Source organism: Amphiprion ocellaris, chromosome 13, assembly GCF_022539595.1.
Source record: "Amphiprion ocellaris isolate individual 3 ecotype Okinawa chromosome 13, ASM2253959v1, whole genome shotgun sequence".
In the NCBI taxonomy this organism is placed as follows: domain Eukaryota; kingdom Metazoa; phylum Chordata; class Actinopteri; family Pomacentridae; genus Amphiprion; species Amphiprion ocellaris.
In genome coordinates, this window is record NC_072778.1 from 26,662,560 (window position 1) to 26,685,887 (window position 23,328).

The 23,328-nt window shown below is 39.6% G+C and overlaps 1 protein-coding gene across 1 annotated transcript; it reads right to left on the bottom strand.

Moving 5' to 3' along the window:
* Nucleotides 1-13,512: 13,512 nt before the first annotated feature.
* On the bottom strand, nucleotides 13,513-21,921 carry igbp1 (immunoglobulin (CD79A) binding protein 1). The gene is made up of 3 exons (XM_023294332.3): nucleotides 21,422-21,921; nucleotides 18,248-18,580; nucleotides 13,513-14,098 (listed from the first exon to the last, which is right to left on the bottom strand). The coding sequence occupies exons 1-3, from the start codon at nucleotides 21,896-21,898 to the stop codon at nucleotides 13,826-13,828; spliced, it is 1,083 nt and encodes a 360-aa protein (XP_023150100.2). The 5' UTR covers nucleotides 21,899-21,921; the 3' UTR covers nucleotides 13,513-13,825.
* Between the last annotated feature and the right edge of the window lie 1,407 nt (nucleotides 21,922-23,328).

A 23,328-nucleotide genomic window follows, 5' to 3' on the forward strand; every position in this document is an offset into this window, starting at 1 on the left:
GGGATATTTGCACACAGGACACCGTCATTAAAATTAATAATTTTTGATAGAACAAAGCAGGACTTACAGCCTGCACGATGTATATCTCTGGAATAACTCATCATATCAATGTGCAGGTTGCTACCTGGAGGTTGTTGTTTCTTGACTGCATTTCTGTTGCTGCCAGGTGTAACAGCCTTTAACCTCACCCAAGGTCATTACACCTGCCAGCAAAACCAGGTGCTAAAGTGCCTGGCATTAGTGCTGGAAACGCAGAGGAGGAGTGTCAATGCGCTTCCACCCACGTCGTCCCGATGGCAAGAAACAACATTTGTCCAGGAGGGTGAGGGTCAAGCCTGTCTCGCCACCTCCAGACCAGATCCTGGGCAGTTGAGAGGGGCTTGCGAATGTAAGATGCTGGTAGACCTGGACCAAAAGCTCTGCTTCCCACCTGAGATCGCATCCGCCAATCTACGACCAGACCTAGTGCTACGGTCAGTTTCACTTAGACACGTTTACATCACTGAGCCCATCACCTATGTCTCCTCTACTGAGGAAAGCACAAGAAGCTGAGATATATGGAGCTTGCCGCTGATGCAAAACAGTGAGGCTGGAAGGTGAGGGTCCGACCAGTTGAAGCAGGCTGCAGAGGCATTGTAGCCACCGTATCCAGGCTTCTCCAGGAGATGGGAGTGCGCGGGAAGGCCCATTGTCAGGCGATCAAGGACCTCTCCAGAGCCGCTGAAAAGGGAAGTCAGTGGCTGTGGATGAAGAGCAAGGACTCCACCTGGGCCTTCAGGTGAGTAGATGGCATCTAGGGGGTGAACCTGGGATACGCTGCTGAACCCCTGGAGGTGTCATGGGCCTTTCAGTCAAACACCGAGGAAGGAGGGCACCCACTTGATAACCCAGAGGATGCCCTCACTCACTGGACCATCCCACACAGTCTTAGGTGTCTCATGTATGCAGAAAGGGATCTCAACATTTAGTCCTACACAACAGATCTACAGAACACCACAACAACTTTTATTTTCCTTCATTTAAATATATTATTTTAAGTAGTGTGATAGTTATTGTAAAGCACCATATTTCAGCAAACAACAGTCACAGGTGTGACTGAAATAACACAACCATGAACACAGAAACACTCACAGAGCACATAGATAACTGGGACTGTCTGACTGTCTGCACATCATTTGAACTCTTTTGGCTCTTCATCTTAATAGATTAGTTTAATAAATCATCAGTTTAAAAGCTGTTGAAATTCATCAGACAGAAGTTGTAATCTATGAATGTTACTGAAAATATCTGTACATATAAAATACATTCTTGTCCATCAGTAGTTTTTATTTTTATTCACATTTGCAGTTTCAAAATTGTGTCAAATTCTAAAAGTTGTGAGCTGATGGAAGACGATGAAATGATTCTAACTCTTTTCTCCAGTTGATATTACAATCTTTGACCTGTTTTGTCCCTCTACTGACTCATCATGTTAATTTCTCTTTAATTATTTCCAGGTGATGTATTATCTTTGACACCGGTAAATGCATAAAGTAAAGATGAATCTTCTCATATCTGTTTCCTGAGACAAGAGTGTAGGAGAGAGATGGCCATTTCAGAAAGTTCGGAGGTAAATTGGATGCTTTGGTTCAATATAAGTACATTTTAAATTCAGATTAGATGTTGTGAGGCCTTGTTTTATTTATTGTTAAAGATTATTTTTATTCACTGATGCTCTTTCTTGTAGGTGACATTGCTCTCTCCCGTTATCATCTCTTTCATTTTCTGGTTTTAATTCATTTGTCTGTGCTGCTGACTGTTACTCCCTTTAAATGTGACCAGACTTTCTATGAAACTTCTTAAACCTGTACAATAAAGACAGATAGCAAAAAGTGTCAGAAACAAAATATGTTTCACTCATTTTAAAAGTTATTTCATCATCTAAACATATTAACTCTGCTGTTGATGATTATTTGCATGACAGTCCAACAAGCACTGCCTGAAACAAAACAAGAAAACTCAACCACATGTTATCTTTTCTAAGTGATCATTTATCTGCAGGCTCCTATCTGAATGAAATAACAAGGACAGCCGCTCTGGGCTCAGTCACTTTATTTGATTTGCATGTCTGCCTCTGGTTATATAAAAATCATTTGAATTCTGCCAAAAGTTCACCTTAATGAGCAGATCATTAAGCACTGACATATTGTTGAACAAGGCTCTGGTCTCCCTGGAAAAGGAGAGAGCCAGGAGAATATTTGCCTAAAGAAACAAATGGTAAGAAAAATAATGACGAAAAACATGCAAAACCCCTCACAGCTGTCCTTCCACCCGCTACACACACTGATGTTTTAAAGTTGTGTATATCTGAATCAGATCTCAGTTTCCAACAGTCTGTGACTCTGTAACGCAGCAGGAGGAAGGTCAGAAAGAAACACTGCTGATAAGGTGGGTGTCCTTTAAATCTATTATCAGGTTTTAGTTCATGTTGAGAGGATGATTTCAAGGACCTGTTACTGACAGAGGAAATTGATTATTAGAATATCAGCTAAAATTTATTTTAAAATTAAATTCTTTATCAATAGGGATTTATAAAATAATCTCTGTTTGTATGAACCACTTCCAACCTCGAACCAGGCGTGAACTGTGAGTGAGGAGTGTCGATGTCTCGGCTTTTCTAAAGGCAAATCTGTTTTCCAAAGAAAGAAACAAAAGGATGAGAGAAAACAAAACAATGAAAAAATCACAACATGTTATTTTGTTTATTTATTTTGATGAAGAAAGGTAGATGTAGTCTGTGAGTGGTGAAATTAAACTTGCTGATTAGTCCAAGACAGTGCTGGAAGCAGTAATCCGAACAGTTACTGAGGTAAAAGTAATAATACTACATAGTAAAATATTCTTTTCTCATCTTCATCCTGTCTCAATTACATATATTATTATTTGTTTATTTTATTTCTTGATTTATGAATGTGTGCATCACTAAAAAATGACATAGCTGTAATAAAAGGTGGATAATTTTACATCAACTGGTTTGCTTGATATTAAACACTAGAATATATTTGTAAATTGACTTATCAGGTGTGTGTGTCCATCTCCATCCCCTACCAATGAACCAACCCTGCTCCCAACTGAACAAGGAGCTGAGCAGCATTGTGTTGAATGACATTTCAGCTGGTAGAACTGCAGGGGGTCTGTGGGAATTTTAGTTTCTTACTGAATATGTGTTGAATCAGTGCTGTTAGAATTCAAACACTGATTAGTTTCCTGAAAACGATCATTGTATGAAACCAAACCAGCCTACAGTCTGTATTGATGCTGGACAGTGTGAAACACTGAGTGACTCAGTCTGTATTAAAGTTACCGCTAACGTTAAAATAATACCTTTAAGGTGTGTCTCCATGACTTTGATGCAGATTGTTTACTGACATCTAGTGGTTCTGATACACAACTGCAGGTAATCTGGGTCAATATTCTGCAGGATTCAGTGGTTTCATGTTTTCTGTGGTTCATGAAGGTAATTTAAATCAGCAACATAGTAGGAGGTAAAAATCTGGTTATGATGTGATTACAAATTGTTTTATATCATAAGATATATTACTATATACATCGTGTACACTCTACAGAGCCAGGATTGTTTAAGGGATATAGTTTTCCGCTAGGAGTGTGGAAATTAAGGAAGAGGTGAAGGACAATTTAGTGACAATGAAATATGTTTTCATGGGGTTCAAAATTCCCTGTGGTAGAGGAAACGTCATTCTTCTAAAACACAATGACAGATGTGATTTAATTTGACTGTCATGTTTTTTTTTCTCCTCCAGATGTCAGTAAACTCCTCCTCATCCTTCAATGACTCCCTTCTTCATCCAAACCTCTCCTCCATCAACTTTATCTCTCTGTCTATGAAGTGTTACGTCACCAGACCAAGCTCCTTCATCTTCACATTGTTCTTCACCACCAACATCCTCCTCCTCCTCCCTCTCTCCATCTTCATCATCTATCATGGTCTCCAACAATGGAGACAAACCACCTCCTCAGCAGCAACCATGAGTCACTCTGACAGCTTCACCTACAACATGGTCACCATGGAGCTGATTGGTGTCTTTGGATGTCTCCTCTGCTGCTGTGGTATCTACAGCTATCATTTAATCATAATAGTAGTCGGGGTCTTACTTCATGTATTTACCTGGTATGGAGAGATGTTCTTCCACGTCCTGACCTGTGTGGAGCGCTACCTGGCTGTGGTTCATCCCATCACCTACCTGAGCCTGAGAAAAGAGAGAGGGATCAGAATCAGAAACATCAGCATCAGCTGCGTCTGGCTGCTTTGTTTTGTGCGGATGGGTTTGGGGATGGTGGAAAATGTTACCACCATTGTGGATCTCTGCCTCGTGCTATTTTCTTTAACAGTCGTCTCCTTCTGCAGCCTTTCTGTTCTCTGTGTTCTGATTCATCCGGGTCCAGTGGAACAGGGTGAGAGCAGGGAGAGGGTTGACCAATCAAAGCAGAGGGCATTCTACACCATTATGGTCATACTGGGAGTACTGGTGTTGAGGTTTACTGGGAATCTGATTTGGGCTGTATTGAATATTTCAGGAGAAAGCTTTGTTTGTGTGACAATGATATGTAATTTCTGGTCTAATCTTCCCAGTACTCTGGTGTTACCTCTGTTGTTTCTGCACAGAGCAGGTAAATTAGTGTGTTGGAAGAAAAATATCCAATGAGCTGATTGGTGAAATCTGGACAGAGAGACTTCCCACAGAAGAACATATGGTCACAAACAATAAACAAGAAAAGCACTCAGAAAGTGCAGTACTCTGCCAAGGCTGTTCATTCCCCCATCTGGCATTGTCAGAAATGCAGCATATTTGTAAAAATGCAGCATTTTTTTATTAGTGTTAAGCAACATGAAATTTCTATGCCTTTACTCATTGTGTTTTGAGCCATGCTTTTATTCTGAAGAATATGTGCACTGACATGCGGAAGTGAATTTTTCTGTGAGTGCCGGGAAATTGTTACTTGTCATTTGGCAGTCTATGTTGATGAAGTTCCTAATACAGATGCGGTGGTTGTACTTGTTCCATGAAGAACCCTGGAATTAATTTCTTAATTACTTATTGATGATCAGAAATCACGGCACCACAGAATGTGGCCATTTAATATAAATGTACCCACAAACAAAATGACCTTGCGCTGAGCACAAGTGTGTGTTATGCATGTGTACGTTATGTACAGATACTGAATCATGTGACCTAAATATGTAGTGGGTGGCAGGAATTGATGGGACTCAGAAACACCCCCACAATTTAATCAGTTGTTCCTTGTATCATTTCTGATGGATAAGTCCTGATAAGTCCACAGTGGTGGATTTGTAGTAGGATCACAATCATGCAACTGTCAGCAGGCAGCTGACATAGTGTTCACTTCTTGTCATGGTTACAGTGACGCTGTGACGCTATCTCACAATGATACAGAAATTTTAACAAATCCGTGGATCCAAACAATAAGCTACATCACTGCCAAAATCTAATCACTTAGTCCTTGTGTCATCTCTGACCTTCCAAGAAAATTTCATCCAAATCCGTGAGTCCGTTTTTGAGTAATGTTGCTGACAGACAGACAGACAGACACAGATCATTACATAACACCACCGCACTCCTTGGTGGAGTAAAAAGAGCCAAAAGGTTTACCGGGAAAATAATTGGGTAAATCACAGTAAAGGACATCCCTCTTCTTCCCCATATTGAAAGATAGATGTAATTTATGTGTTTAATCCATCCTCATTTTGTGTTCCAGACTTTTCAGTGAACTCATCTTCATCATCCGGTCCATCCTTTCTTCAAAAAAACTTTTTCTCCATCAACTCCAACAGCCTTTTTTTTACATACATTGTCTCATGCCCAGACCAAGCTCCTTCCACTTCACCTCGTATACCATCATCCTCCCCCTACCTACCTCTCTCCACCTTCATCATCTATCGTGGTCTCCAACAATGGAGACAAACTACCTCCTCAGTAGCAACCATGAGTCACTCTGACAGCTTCACCTACAACATGGTTACCATGGAGCTGATTGGTGTCTTTGGGTCTGTCCTTGTGATTTGTGGTATCTGCAGAGAGGATTTAATCTTAATGTTAGTGGGATACTTTCTTTTGTGTTTGTCTTTTGTGTTCTTCTGATGCACAACATGGGTTAAAAGTGACCCAAATCCAATGGAAAATGGGTATCTCCTAACCCAATCAAAGGGTTGATCATAATAGTCGGGCTGTTACTTTCTGTATATACCTGGTATGGAGAGATGTTCTTCCACGTCCTGAGCTGTGTGGAGCGCTACCTGGCTGTGGTTCATCCCATCACCTACCTGAGCCTGAGAAAAGAGAGAGGAATCAGAATCAGAAACATTAGCATCAGCTGTGTCTGGCTGCTTTCTGTTGTAGGGGGGAGTTTGATGCACATGGACAGTTTGACCACCATTGCAATTTTTTTCCCCACAATATCATCTTTAACAGTCAACTCCTTCTGCGGCCTTTCTGTTCTCTGTGTTCTGATTCGTCCAGGTCCAGGGGAACAGGGCGGGGGCAGGGAGAGGGCTGACCAATCAAAGCAGAGGGCATTCTACACCGTTATGATCATACTGGGAGTACTGGTGGTGAGATTATCTTGGAATCTGGCTCAGTTTGGACTCTCTGTCTCAAGAAGAAGGACTGATTGTGTGATAATGACAAATGAAATGTGGTTTAATGTGCTCAGTGATCTGGGTTTTACCTCTGCTGTTTCTATACAGAGCAGGAAAATTACTGTTGTAAGAACAACATCCAGCGAGAATGAGAGCAAGAGTTGCATCCACTGATAAATGTTCAGTTTAATGGTAAATTTAAATCAAGTTTACCACTTAAAACAACTTCTCAATTTGAATGTGATGCTTAGAGATCCGTAATGATTAATAGGACTGTTGATAACACATTCTGTCAATGCTGTTGCACTTTGTTAATGCAGGGAATACTCCAGTTCCACATATATACTTAGATTAAAAACAGAACTATATAATCTTTTATGTATGAAAAGTGTTATTCATTTTCCTAAAAATCCCAAACATATTACATTATTATTTAATTATTGTTAATTCAGTTCTGTTTTTTGCAAAGTTTGCTCTATTAATGTGCTGTGGTGGGTAGTTATTTATCTCTCCCTTTCATTTGTTGAGAGGTAAACTCTGTTCAGTTAGTAGCAAGTGAACCAGCAACTCATGACTCCATCAGTTCTTTAGTTTATTATTCAACATTTTTGTTTTGAGGTAATCCTGTTCAAGTCCTTTTTAGAGGTATACTGTACAGTGTTCTTGGTCAAGTTTGGTTGGTGGTACTGTGCAGCACTTTTGCTTTGAGTCCAACACATCTCACAGATAACAATTAGGCATGAAGTAGCTTTCTGGACAGGTGTGAGGGACTGGAGTTTGATTTTATCTGCAAGATGACATTGTTTACAGTGCTTCTGATGTAAATGAGGACAGAGACTGACTTTTGCTGTGTTGTTGACCACACTGTTGTTCATACTTGAGTTGTTTTGTGTGTATGAACTTTATGATTTACTATGTTTTCCTTTGATTAGTTGTTATTTGAACTAATTGATATATAGGAAGCTGTGGTCAGTCACACAATAGCATCCCTGAAGCCAGGATTAAGGGCCCAATAGAGGCAGGTTGGTGGTGGTTGGTCTTAAACCCCTGACCTTCCAGCTGCCTAAAGCTGTCACACCTCCTTAAAGTTACACAAAACAGTGAAAAAAAGTCATAAAAACAGCCACAATTTGTTCCACTAGAGTGTTGTTTCACTGTCCTAGGTTATCCCAGCTGTAGGATTCGACCAGATTTTGCACCACATGTGCATCAACAAACCTTGGGAACTACACTGAATATTTGCCAATGCCAATGTACAGCTGACCCTGTGTGTTCAGGTTCAAACCTGCAGGTGTGTTAGTCTGGAAAGAAAATTTGCCTAATCCAATAAACACTAAAATGTATTCAATATTATCACTTGCCCTTGTCTTTCTTTTGCATACACAGGCAAGCAAGACAATACACAAGATACACAGAAATGCCTTTACTTGGAGCAGATTTTCTTGCACACCAGTCCAGTGACTTTGAACATGCAGGTGAAAGAACTTCAAGGTCAAAATCTCCTGGAAAGACGAGTTCCTCTAGAGAACTACATAGGCAGTTGACTAACAAAGACCCTTAGGGCTGTACTACAAGGCAAGATTAGCGGGTTAAGCAGGTATGCTGAACCTAAAGCCAGAGTTTTCAGTGTCACGAAGGGGGCTCTCTTTTAAACTAGCTAGATCTCCATGGTAATTGATGTTGTGGAATAGGTTCAGGTCATAGTTTTCTTTCATTTCGGCCGCTTGCATCCACGATCTTGTTCTTTTCGGTCACTACCCAGAGCTCATGACCATAGGTGAGGGTTGCAACGTAGTGGTGCGTAAGATGAAATGAAGTTTCACACCACGTTGTTTTTAGTTGTGGTGGAGGAGGTACTGTTTTATAGTTCGGTTAAATACAGAGTGCCAAAAATGTATTCAAGTAAAAGTAACAAAGGCATGATCATGATTGAAAATGGATGGACAGGTGGCTAAACACATCACATCATAGCTGTGGAGTCCTTCCAGCTCCTGGGGACTATAATCTTTCAGGACCTGCAGTGAGAGATGAACATCCACTCCATCCTGAAAAAGGCTCAGCAGAGGATGTATTTCACTGCAATCTGTCCAGTGCACCTCTGTCACTGTGTGGTTTGGATCAACCACACAGCAGGACAGAAACTGACTACAGTGCACAGTACGTACTGCAGAAAACATCATCGGAGCCCCCCTGCCCTCCATCCAGGAACTGTACTCCACTAGAACCAGGAAGAGGGAGCATCATAAGAGACCCCACTCACCCCGGACATAAACTGTCTCCCCCCTCCCCTCTGGCAGGCGCTACAGAGCCCTGTACACAAAAACCATCAGACACCAAAACAGTTTCTTCCCCACTGCCATCACTGTAATAAACAGCTGAGCCATTCCTCCACACCTGTACATTAGACAGTATTCCAATTGACATGTACAGTATTTTTTTTCATCATGAACAGCATTCTCTGCTTTTTGCACTGCATCATGCAATTATCATTTTGCTAATGTGTTTATACATTCCTTTCTAGCTGTAAATTCTGTATATATTGTGTTATATTTAATTTTACGACATTTTTTCCTCCCTGTTCCTTTTTCTATTGTTTCTTTATCTTTTATTATTCTCTTCCATATTCCTAGTGTGACACCAACAGCTGAAACCAAATTCTTTGCATGTTGTGTACGTACTTGGCCATTAAAGCTGATTCTGATCACTTTTCTGTCTTTGGTCTAGGCAACAGGAAAAGGGGCCACAGAAAATTAGACCTTCCAAGTGTACTTGTGGAGATGGATCGTGTTTTGTCCTATGACAAAGTTTTAGCATAGTTTTCGAGAAGTTATGTGAAGCTCAATTGGACAAAATGAAATTAAAATGATTTTGTGAAACATAGTGGGTAAATTCTTCAATGGCAATTTTTTTTTGACTTACGAGTGACCTCATTAAAAATGCTTTTTCCTGGTTGAACCCTGTTTCACACTCTCCTAACCCTAACACTGAGGACATCCTTACCGGCTGCTTTCTTTCCTCAGGAAAACAATTTCAGCATTGCACTCATTCATGTGTTCAGAATTAGCATTTCTAGCATTCTTACAGCGAGTGTTAATTTCATACGAGGCTTTGTGTTGTCTGACAGAATACGTAAGCTACATACATAGGCTAAATTTGAATGCATTTCATTGGATATTGGAACTAATAAAATGTGGTTGGAACAGAATAATAAATCAGCATTTAACAAAATCCTATTAAAACTTTTTTATTTACTGGAGTTAAAATGTGGTCTTGTGTTGTCAGAGAGGGTTTAAAAGACAACTGCACTTAAAAAAACTAAAAAATACTACAATTCAGTTGTGTACTTAGGTGGTAAAATGACACTGTTGTAATCTTCCTGTAATCTCCTTCATCCAGAATATTTTAAACATACATGTTAGACTGGTACAGCAGTACCAGTAATCTAAAACATCACAGGAATACTAAATTTTACTAAACATCCTTTTAAATTTCATACAGAAGTACATTTTCTGACAATCTACACATTTTTTGACAGTCAAGTTGGAGTACAGAACTTTTAAAGGAGCATGTTCACAAAGTGGTCTAAATACATTTTCCCGCACTGTTCAAATTGCTCCTCATGGTTGTGCTAACTTTTCATGGTAGCTTGCCATGTGTGAATGTGTTAACACATGAAATGCTGCCATGTATAGACAGCCACTTTACATGTTTTCTTCTGAAAGCTCTGAAATGCTGTCATCCTGTTCACTTTCCTCTTCAAAATGCTCTTTGTCTTCGGCAAACGAGGAAAGATGAGTCCATGTCAAAACAGAGCTCAGTTTCTCCAGAAGAATGTGGTGCTTGTGCAGAGAAGACAGCAGTGCAGTCCCCTGCATCCCTCTTCTGTGGTTGTAGATGAGATGAAAGTGAAAAGTAATAAAAGGTTTAATATTAATTTTTTTAAAAAAAGCAACATTGAAGCTTGAAACATGTAGTTTGAATACATGATTCTGAGGCTGTACATTTTTCTGAAAACATCATAGCTGGGTAAGTGATTAAAGGTTGTTAAATTTCATAGAAAATAATTTACTGTGGTTTTTGATGTCCTCTTCAGTTTTGTGAAGGGGGTTGTCCAGTTTGCTCTATGTCATTCTTACATATTGATAATGCTGAGTCATCTCCTTCACGTCTGACGAGCATGACTTGATCAAACAGTCGCCTCTTCAAGCGGAAGCAAACAACTACTTTACGAGAACAGATGAGAAAACAAAAACATTAAATTATCTTCTAACATCAGGGTTGTCCAAGCTCATCAAGCTTGGACAACCCTTGATGCTCTACCATCATCTACTGGTGGTAGAGGAAATATTTTTTAAAAAGTTTTTAAAAATTAGGATTATGCTGTCTTTGTTTTTATTGGAGGCTACCACTTTCACTACTATCATTATGAGAGGAAGAGGTATGGAGACAGTTAACCAAATGGTGCAAATTTTATTTTAGCTGACACCAACGTGACAGTTTTGCCGGTAAAACTGCAAATAATGTAAATAAAAAAACAAACACAAACTTAAATAGGACAGAAATGAATGGAATTTGTCAAAATCTCATAATGGCTGAGAGATTTTGACAAGGATTGTTGGAAAAACACTCGGCTTACCATCTCCCTGCACATCCCAGGGCAGAACTACATCATCAGAGAGACTGCATGCTGCTTCTTTATCAACTGTTTGATACACAAATGGTGTTTTAGTGCATGATCCTCTCCTTGAGTTTCTTCTTGAGATTATCCAGTCTCTTCTGTTTGCGTAGCCTTGTTTGGTTAAGGCCGGGCTGGCCAGCTTCATCTGCTCAAATGATGTGAACACATCAAATTTGAACAGCATTTGGCAGCTGGTGGTTGCAGGCCAATATCTTCTCCTGCAAGGAGCCCATGGATGGATGCTTGAGTTTGAGGCGCTACACATGATCTAACGGCCTGTGAAGCCTTCCACTTACGACAGTCTGGGCTCCTTCAGCCATCCCTTGAATATAAGTACTGCTTAAATATTAATTTTAATTCACAATAATAGATATTTGAACAAATAGATCAAAGTTGTACCACAGCTCATGAAGACAAAGATCCTTGCCACATTTTACAACATAAAAGTAGTCATTTTAAAAAAGTATTACTTTACAGTTGTGAGTTTTCTCCTCAGCCTTTGCCATCAGAGTGTGCAGAATGCATTGTGGGGTACTTTGCTATCCCAGGTTCACAAGTCTGCTCCCTGTGCATCCTCATAATGCAGGCAGAGCATGTGGGAATTTTATCTGCACTTAGCTGAATGCCTACTTTGAATTAGAACACCACTGATGATGTTTCACAAGTTCATAAGAACAGAAGTATGGACAAGTATTATAGCATATTGAGAAATGGCCACAGTGAGCTGGAGACAGGATAAAGGAAGTTATACTGTATGTTCTCATAATGTGTAAAGTATACAAAGATGGTGAATGGAGATCTTTGACATTATTGATATTAGATGGAATCCATTTTAAGATTAAACAATTTTGGTTCATGCGCTTACCTTGAACAGCTGCTGACAGAAAGTAGAGCTTGTTACACCCTGTCAGTCAAGTAGCAGAGACAGCAGCAGCTGCACAGATACCTCTTTCTAAAAAGTTCCCTGATCATCTTCATGTTGATGTACATTTTTAGTAATGCCCTGTACGCTGTCTTCTTTCCGGTTATGTTTGCAAACACTATGAGTGTTCCAATCTAATAAACCATATAAGTCTTCATAGTTGGGGATCCAACACTTTTTGTTAAGACAGGTGGAAAGTTTGACTCACAACTATGTAAAATGTATAGACTTGAGGTCCTCAAATACCTGTTCAAAAGTTGAAAAAGGAAGATATTCAAACATACTTTTAATTTATTAGTAAATTAGACACACACACGCGCGCGCACACACACACACACACAATATTGCCAAAAGTATTGGGACGCCTGCCTTTTCAAGCACATCTTTAATGACATCCCATTCTTAACCTGTAAGGTTTGATACAGAGTTGACCCACCCCTAGCAGCTATAACAGCCTCGACTCTTCCGGGAAGGCTTTCCACAAGCTTTAGGAGTGTATTTATGGGAATTTTTGACCATTCTTCCAGAAGCCCATTTGTGAGGTCAGGCACTGATGTTATATGAGAAGGCCTGGCTCTCAGTCTCCACTCTACTTCATCCCCAGTCTTCTCTTGGGTTGAGGTCAGGACTGCCAGACAGAGAAGCGCAATTCATCACAGAAGAACACTTGGCATTGCATTTGGTGATGTCAGGCTTGGATGCAGCGGCTCAGCCATGGAAGCCCATTCCATGAAGCTCTCTACGCTGCTCCTGAGCTCATCTGAAGGCCACACAAAGTTTGGAGGTCTGTAGCTACTGACTCTTCAGAAAACTGGTGATTTCTGTGCGCCTCAGCATCTGCTGACCCTGCTCTGTGATTTGACATGGCCTATCCCTTCATGGCTGAGCCACTGTTGTTCCCAGTTGCTTTCACTATAATACCACTAAAAGCTGACTGCGGAATATTTAGTATCGTGGAAATTTCACAAATGGACTTATTGCACAGGTGGCAACCTATCATGGTACCACGCTTGAATCCACTGAGCTCCTGAGAGTGACTCATGCTTTCATAAATGTTTGTACAAGCAGTCTGCATGACGAGGTGCTTGATATTATACACCTTTAACCATGGAAGTGATTGGAACACCTGAATCCAGTTATTTGGAGGGGTGTCCTAATACTTTTGTCAATATACTGTATATAGAATCTCTTCATTTTCCAATGACAGAATTAGGGGAATAAACCCAACACAGCAAAAACACTAGCATCATAGCAGGGTTCAGTCAAGCCAAATTACACATTTTTAATGAGACTCATAAACATTACAACACAGAGGACTGTTGAATCCAACATTGTAAATGGCAATAGCAAATGAAACATGAGAAAATCAGTTCAGTGTCAAGCTGCAAAATAACTAATCAATGAATAGGTTTGTTTGACAGTGCTCTGCATTTTTTCTTGGTTTGGTGACCTTCTGAAACTCAACAATTTTAAGGATTAGAAATGTGACAAACATCCACTTCGAGGGCTGATTAGAATAGAATTTAATATAGAAGTAGGTTGGTTTGGACACATATTTTGTTGGGATGAATTAGCCCATGTTCTGGCGGTTTCCATAACCTTTGCGGTGAGTGTCTTTCCAGTCATCCCAGTTTCTGGCTTTCAGCAGAGACTCCTCATCATCATTTTCAGCCTTTTTCTCCTTTTCTTCTTCTTCCATCTCCTGTACATCAGTGTCCTCCTTCGCAGCTACCTTCCTAGGTATACCCTGGTCAGGCAGGGCTCCATGTTTTCTGTGCTGCTCATACCAGTCATCTACTGTCATGGTGGGTAGGCTAGGATAACCAGCCCCGAATACCTGAGCCTGAGGGGTGAAGTAAACACATGTCATTACACATGGTTACAGGGAATGATTTGGTAGTTACTCAATGTGAGGAAAAAAATACTTTTTCTGAGATGTGAGGCTGGAACTGGACCATCATTTGAACCCATATATGTTCAGCTGTTCTTGGAGCTTTAAAGACAGCTGTCTTTGCTACAGAAAGAGGCCTGTCCATTACCCAAACTTTCTGATTTATGCCAAGAGGAGTTGAATAACCCTGTGCAGGCACGCTATGTTCAAAGGACTCCCTGTAAGCGGGTAGATAACTCAAGGGAAACCTGGAATTACCCACATCACGCTGTGGACACAACACCAAATACAGAATTAAATCTGACTGCTACTTGGAATATATGGTGCAAAACAGTCCTTCTGCCTGGCCCAACACTGGGTCCCTCTCTCCTTGAAATTCTTCTAAGCTACAGGAATAGATCCATCATCCACATGTACCCTACAATGACAAATGTATGCAAAGCGCTGGCAAGCTAAAACGACCCTGTAGGCCAGGAGTGCCCAACCAGTCGATCGCGGACTGATCCTAAGTCGACCGCGAGTGGTGTAGGAAAAAATAAAGCTTTTCTATGCGTAACTGTATGTTTTCATGGCTTAAAATATTCAGGCACCATGTCGTGGCCACAAAATACTAGTTTGTGGTCACGAATTAGGTACAAAGTGCACACGAAATACTAATTTGTGGCCACGAAATAGGTATAATGATGTGAGTTCGGTAAAGTTGGAAAGATATTCACAGATTCGGACTTCTGGCATCAATAACTCATGAGATATACGTTGTAAAAACATAAACGATGCCTCTTTCAAATCGTTGTAAGCTAGACAATGTGCTACAAGGCCAGTTTTATCAAAAGTCGCTGTCTTTCATGCTGCAGAAATAACATTGATGTCTATGAGCAGCTGGCTGGGCGACGAGTGAACAGGGACCGTCTGCAAATAGCAAAACCGCTGCAACAGCGAAGAGAGGCACTACACAAATATTCAATTACTTCACTCTTATGTACTACAGTGTCACCAAAATCACTGCAGCCATCAATTGGCTCATGCTGGTCATACTACAACTCTTTATTTGGTGCTAGATTAAAAAAGAAAATAATTCAATAACTTAACTCTTAAACACTGCAGAAAAAATAAACTCCATCCAACCATCAAAAGGGTCCTACTGATCATACCTTCAGGTTTTTTCTTCCAAGTATTGTCCGTACAGTCCTTAACTTGGAAAATATTATTAGCGGTTTAATATTATGGTTTAAATGAATCAGTTAACGCTGCAGCCTTGTAAGAAGACATCTTATTGTCTTTCTTCCCAATTGTCAGTACTTGAGGAGACAGTCTAAACAGTTTAGTTTGGTATATTGGTGTTATCTGATCCTCTCTTTGATGAGGAGTCCAAGTTCCATTACTATTCAGTATCATGTATTTAGACAAACAGGTGCACTGTGGATCTAAAAATATAGCCCCACATACATCAAGAAAAGAGCCATCAAAGCTAATTTACTCATAATCCTTAAACTTTACACACAAGCATGCACAGTAAATAGTGTGCACAACTTCACATGACAATAAACAACCCAAATAAAATAAAATTCAATTACTTTTGGTTATTAATGTTCCACAATCTACCAAAAAAAATGGTTGAGCACTTTTATCTGTTACAACAAAAAATATTTGAGATATATAACAACAATTTCAATACTAATAAAAATCCTTAAAATCATGAAAAATAGTTAAATATCAAACCAAGAGTTGTAGTATGATCAGCAGGAGCCAACTGATAGCTCCAGTGATTTTGGTGACACTGTAGTACATAAGAGTGAAGTAATTGAATTTTATTTACTATAAAAATTCCTTAAAATTCAGATTTTCATATTTAATATCAAACCAAGAGTTGTAGTATGACCAGTAGGAACAACTGATGGCTGCAGTGATTTTGGTGACACTACAGTAAATAAGAGTGCAGTTATTGAATACTTGTGTAGTGTCTCTCTTCGCTGTTGCAGCGGTTTTGCTATTTGCAGACGGTCCCTGTTCACTCGTCGCACAGCCGGCTGCTCATAGACATCAATGTTATTCTGCAGCTGGAAAGACAGCGACTTTTGATTAAACTGGCCTCGTAGCACATTGTTTAGCTTACAACAATTTGAAAGAGGCATCATTTATGTTTTTACAACGTATATCTCATGAGTTATTGATGCCAGAAGTCCGAATCTGTGAATATCTTTCCAACTTTACCGAACTCACACATTATACCTATTTTGTGGCCACAAATTAGTATTTCGTGGCCACGAATTAGTATTTCGTGTGAACGAATTAGTATTTCGTGCGCACGTTATAGCTATATTGTGGTCACAATTTATTTATTTTTTAACCATGTCACCAGAGGGGCTCCGTACATACCAGCACGCAGAGAGTGCCGTATTCCGCCAAGGCTTCTCAGTCGCTGTATAATTTCTGACTGTTAAGTCCACGGCGGTCGATTTGTAGTAGGATTACAGTCATATAGGACTATATATGTACAATACCCCTGTACTATACTATACATGTACAATACCCCTGTACGATACTATACATGTACAATATGCCTGTACTATACTATACATGTACAATACCACTGTACTATACTATGCATGTACAATACCACTGTACTATACTATACATGTACAATATGCCTGTACTATACTATACAGGTACAATATGCCTGTACTATACTATACATGTACAATACGCCTGTACTATACTATACATGTACAATACCACTGTACTATACTATACATGTACAATACCACTGTACTATACTATACATGTACAATACCACTGTACTATACTATACATGTACAATACCACTGTACTATACTATGCATGTACAATACTATGCATGTACAATACCACTGTACTATACTATGCATGTACAATACCACTGTACTATACTATACATGTACAATACCACTGTACTATACTATACATGTACAATACGCCTGTACTATACTATACATGTACAATACACCTGTACTATACTATACATGTACAATATGCCTGTACTATACTATACAGGTACAATATGCCTGTACTATACTATACATGTACAATACCACTGTACTATGCTATACATGTACAATACCACTGTACTATACTATGCATGTACAATACTCCTGTACTATACTATACATGTACAATACCACTGTACTATGCTATACATGTACAATACACCTGTACTATACTACACATGCACAATACGCCTGTACTATACTATACATGTACAATACCACTGTACTATACTATGCATGTACAATACGCCTGTACTATACTATACATGTACAATACCACTGTACTATACTATGCATGTACAATACGCCTGTACTATACTATACATGTACAATACCACTGTACTATACTATGCATGTACAATACCACTGTACTATACTATGCATGTACAATACGCCTGTACTATACTGTACATGTACAATACCACTGTACTATACTATACATGTACAATACCCCTGTACTATACTACATATGTACAATACACCTGTACTATACTATACATGTACAATACTCCTGTACTATACTATATATGTACAATACACCTGTACTATAGAATATGTGTGCCCAGGACGGTTATTTCTGTTGCACAGCGCGCTCACTTCCGCTTTTGATGCTGTAACGCGCATGCCTAGTGCAGAATCCGATTACTTGATTAATTGTCAGAATAATTGATAGAATACTCAATTACTAAAATAATCGATAGCCGGAGCCCTAGAGCAGTGTAATTATGCCCTTAATTTGTTAAATTTTTACTCTTAAAAATTACAAAAACAACTAAGAAGAGTTCTGTTAAAAGACTACACTGATAAGTGATATCAGTAAAAGTAGCAATACCATTACTATTTTAACAATATAACATCCCTACTGAGGGGCTAGCACAAGCAACACATTTATATGCACTTGGTTTATTTGTTTTTCATATTTATACTCAGTAATTGATTACACAGCTACTTTTTAATCAAGCTATTAATGAGATGCAGTTATATTTTTTGGTATTAGATAGTAGTGGCATTGTGTGTCCACCATAATTTTATCTTGATTTGGATCTGGCTCCCGCTGTGCTCCCAAACACAGTCTTACCTGTACAGCATCCTTGGTAAGGATGAAAGGTTTGATGGGATGATGGGAAGGCCGAGTTGGCTGCTTCACAGGACACTGCCTCAGAACATCCATCTTTCCGAGAATCTCCACCTCCTGATCAATGCTCTCTATTTCCTCCAAGCACACGGTGATCCATCTCTGGACATTCAGAAGGTAAAAATCTCTGCTCACTTCATCATCAGCCTGCCCGCTGTCCACAGCTCTACGCATGTCTGACAACCTGGCCTCCAGCAGCTTTTTCTGGCGATACCGTTCAATCTTCGCTTGTCGTTGTGCTCCCATGCTAACCAGGTCTGATGAGCAGGGGACAGACTGAAACAAAAGCAACAAACAACAGTTCAGAGAATTAGCAGATTCAAATTTACCTTGCTCCAAATTACACTTGCAATGATCCTTCTTGGGCTGCACAGTGTGTCAGTGGGTAGCACTGTCGCCTCAGCTAGAAGATCCCTGGTTCGTGTCCCGGCCTGGGCCTGAGATCTCCAAAAACATGCTGAGGTTAATTGATGATTCTAAATTGTCCGTAGGTGTGAATATGAGTGTGACTGTTTATCTCTGTATGTAGCCCTGTGACAGACTGTTACCTGTCCAGGTGTCCCCTGCCTTCACCCTCAGTCAGCTGGGATGGACTCCAGTCCCCCCTGACTCTAATGAGGATTAAGCGGTGTGTAGATGATGGATGATCCTTCTTCCTTGGCAGTTATGGACTTGCACATTTTTTCTATTGATTAATTGATCAGCTATTTTTGCTCTTAAAAGCAAAATGGCCATTTCATTAAAGCTCATTTTATTTTCACAAGCTAAATGTCAACGTACAGTACCAGTCAAATGCTTTGACACACCATCTCATTCAATGGTTTTTACTCATTTTTACTACATTGTAGATTAAAACTGAAGACATGAAAACTATGAAAGAACACATATGGAATTATGTAACACACAAAAAAGTGTTCAACAAACCAGAATCCATCCATCCATTATCTATACACCGCTTATTCCTCACTAGGGTCGCCGGGGGGGCTGGAGTCTATCCCAGCTGACTCGGGTGAAGGCAGGGGACACCCTAGACAGGTCACCAGTCTGTCGCAGGGCCACATACAAAGACAAACAAGCACTCTCACATTCACAACTACGGGCAATTTAGAATGATCAATTAACCTCAGCATATTTTTGGACTGTGGGAGGAAGCCGGAGTACCCGGAGAGAACCCACGCATGCACAGGGAGAACATGCAAACTCCATGCAGAAAGATCCCGGGAAAGCCGGGACGCGAACCAGGGACCTTCTTGCTGCAAGGCGAAAGTGCTAACCACTACGCCACTGTGCAGCCCCACAAACCAGAATATGTATTTTATTTTAGATTCTTTGAAGTAGCCTCCTTTTGCTTTGATGACAGCTTTCCACACTCTTGGCATTGTCTCCATGAGCTTCATGAGGTAGCAACCTGTTATAGTTTTCCAACAGTCTTGAAGGACTTCCCAGAGGTGCTGAGCACTCGTTGGGTGATTTTCCTTCATTCTCTGGTCCAACTCATCCCAAACAATCTCAACTGGGTTTAGGTCGGCTGATTGTGGAATCCAGGTCATCTGATGCAGCACTCCATCACTCTCCTTCTTTGTCAAATAGCCCTTAAACAGCCTTTCTGTGTCTCACAAAGACATGGCAGTTTGAACCAAAAATTCAAAATTAGGACTCCTCAGACCAAAGTACAGATTTCCACTCTCCTGACGTCCATTCCTTGTTTCTTGCCCAAGCCCCCAAAACATATTCTGGTTTGTTTAACACTTTTTTTGTTTACTACATAATTCCATGTGTGTTCACTCATAGTTTTGATGTCTTCAGTATTAATCTACAATGTAGAAAATAAATAAAATAAACAAAAACCATTGAATGAAAAGGTGTGCACAAGTGGAAATAAAGGTTTGCATAATGAAGTGTGGAAAACTGCAAGGGAAAAATGACCAATCAAATGCAGCCTGTGAAGGATGGAGTCTCTGAACTGGGACACAGCTTATGTGTGAAAGACTATGAATGCTGTCAACGGATTGATGAAGCTAACAACGTTCTGAAATGATGTTGATCTGAAGGTGGATGTTCATCAATGAAGAGATGACACAGGTAGATCAAATTAAGAGTACATTTAATACGGACGAGCTCGTGATTCAAGCATCATGCGGTGGATGAATGAAGAGAGTTACAATGACTAGATCTTTATAGGTTTCAACATCTGGCATAGATTAGAATACATTGCGTGAGAAGAAGAAAGAGAGAAAGAGGGAGCCAGGAGGTCCCTAGTCCCTTTAGGTTAACCCACAGGTCAACCTGTGATGAATGATGGCTAAAGTAAACGTTTCAACATATGGTTTCATTCTGTTTAACATTCTTGAGCTAAAGAAAATATATAGAAAGCACGTATCCCAGAAAAACACATACTATCACGTTCCCTGCCTGATGTCGAAAAGGGGCTCAACAGTACACAAAACACCATTAAGTATTTGAAGTCTGAGGTCACGATTCTGTATGTTTATGGCACAGCAATAACAAGAAATACATCACGTTAAATTGCTTACAAACACCTCAGAACCATTTTAGCTGTGTACATTTATTCCACTGCAGTGCTCTACAATACAGCAGAAACTGAAATAAGCATTCATTTGCTCCAGAGGTCAAATAGGTTAAAAAAAAAAAGCACAATCTGGTGAAAAACAGTAAGCATTAATGACAAAGCATATTTTGTTTATATTATATTTATGTATTACAGGAGCTGAGGTTGAAATTTGTAAATTCCCTGATTCCAAAAATGTATGTCTTATGCATAACGTACAAAATGATATTTATGTGTATTACAAAAAACATCGATAAAAGGCATGTCCCTGAGGCTTATTAGGGTTAAGTTACTTAAGGCTCAGGTACTTTTGGAAAGACTTTTCACGAGGTCTAACCTCATATGCTCTTTAAGGTGATTGATGTAGTCGATGGTTTTGTTTCTGCAAACTGAATTTGTCCTTAAGCTCCTGAAAACTTTGCTGTCATGGCCTACGACAATACAGGATATTATGAAAATAAGCGGATGATACATTGTCACCTTTTAAAACTGTAAAGCATTACTGATTTGATTTCCAATCATTGAAAATAATAGTTAAAACATCTTACCTTGGCTTCGGAGTTTCCATTTTCTGATGCATTGTCAGGACTAGTATTTGCATTCGTCGGGTTTGGCAGTTTAAACTGTGATATGTTATACTCTCTACATCTCCTCAAGAAATCCATGAAGTAATCCCGGGCTGTTTGCACTATCTCCAGTCGTTTGTCCCGGCTGGTCTGCTTCATAATCAGAGCTCCTAACAGGGCGGGCAGCAGCAGATACTTCAGGTCTGCCGTGGCTATCTCCTCCAGCTCTTCATTGCGGCTGAAGAGGTCGAGCTGAGCGACCATTCTGGACGCTTCTTCTAAAACATCAACACCGCGTTTAACTCTGACCTGAATACTGTTTGAGCCAAGGGGTTCATTTGTACTGTCCACCTCCTCAAATATCTTCCAGCCACGGTCCAGCAAGTCTGACAATTTAGGTGGTTCTGCGTCTGGATGCGTTTGCTCTCCAGCATCGTTGCTGTTTTTACGTTCCGCCATTTTGGTTTATTTTCCGGGTTCAGTCTTCTTCGTTTTATATTTTTGCGGCTGGTGCAGGTTCAAGGACCGTTACTGCCCACCACAGGCCAGACATTACAACCACACTTTATTTAACCACAAAACACTCGTATCAGGATGGAAGCCCGTTTCCGCCACTTAAAAAACCCAGCCACATAATATGTCAAAATAAATTATTAGGGTCCGAGCACTGAATGGTGCGAAGACCCTATTGAAACCCTGGGGTTTATTATTATTATTATTATTATTATTATTGTTGTTGTTGTTGTTGTTATAGAACATACATATACACATATATATATATATATATATATATATATATATATAGATATAGATATAGATATATAGATATATAGATATAGATAGATAGATAGATAGATAGATAGATAGATAGATAGATAGATAGATAGATATAGATAGATATATAGATATATAGATAAATATATATAGATATAGGTATATAAACAAACACACCTGTATAGATACATATTCGCACATTTATTTTACAGTAAATATGTAGATTATTGTAGATTATTATTTTTATTATCAATAGAACCTTTGGGATGTGGTGGAACAGGAGATGGGCATCATGGATGTGCAGCCAACAAATCTACAGCAACTGTGTGATGCTATCATGTCAATATGGATCAAAACCTGAGGAATGTTTCGAACACCTTGTTGAAAGTATGCCATTAATAATTAAGGCAGTTCTGAAGGCAAATGGGGATCCAACCTTTAACTAGCAAGGTGTACCTAATGAAGTGGCCAGTGAGTGTATAGTGCTTAAATTTATTACACCACCACCCAGTGTAAGGTGTTTGCCACCACTGCAATAAATTAACAGTACTGCTGATTACCAAAATATATTTTTGTTTCTATGATGGTTAATTCGCCAATATCTGCAAGCTGTTTAATCAAAATTATATTTTTAATGGTAAAATATAATTACTGTTATCCAAGAATGCAAATTTACTTTTCACAAAAAAGCAGATATGACTTGTAAAGCACATTATTATTTTTTGACTGAGATGCCAAATTAGTTATTTGCTTGGATTCCTGAACAGAAATGTTTCAGTGGTTGTATGTTATTTTTGATTCATTTCTGACTTCTCAGAGAATTCCAGTGTGCTGGCTCAAGTTTGTGTTCGAGAAAGTCTCCAGAATGACCATAAGCAGACAACTGAAGGAAAAAGAATTAAAGGGAAGAACAGCTGCAAAGAAGTCATTATTGAGGTCTGCAAACATCCAAAACACCTCAAATTTACCAGGGAGCACAAACACTGGACTGCAGATGACTGTAGGAAGGTACTCTGGATGGGCGAGTCCAAATCTGAACTCTTCAGGCTGCATTGTCGTGTTTATGTCCACAGAAAATCTGGACAATATTTTGATGTAGATGCACTGACCCATAG

Coding starts and splice junctions, on each gene's coding strand:
- igbp1 (XM_023294332.3), bottom strand. CDS start 21,898: ATGGCGGAACGTAAAAACAGCAACGATGCTGGAGAGCAAACGCATCCA. Junction 18,581..21,421: donor ATGGAAACTCCGAAGCCAAG/GTAAGATGTTTT, acceptor CTTTTGTTTCAG/TCTGTCCCCTGCTCATCAGA. Junction 14,099..18,247: donor TTACCAAGGATGCTGTACAG/GTAAGACTGTGT, acceptor TTCACCCCTCAG/GCTCAGGTATTCGGGGCTGG.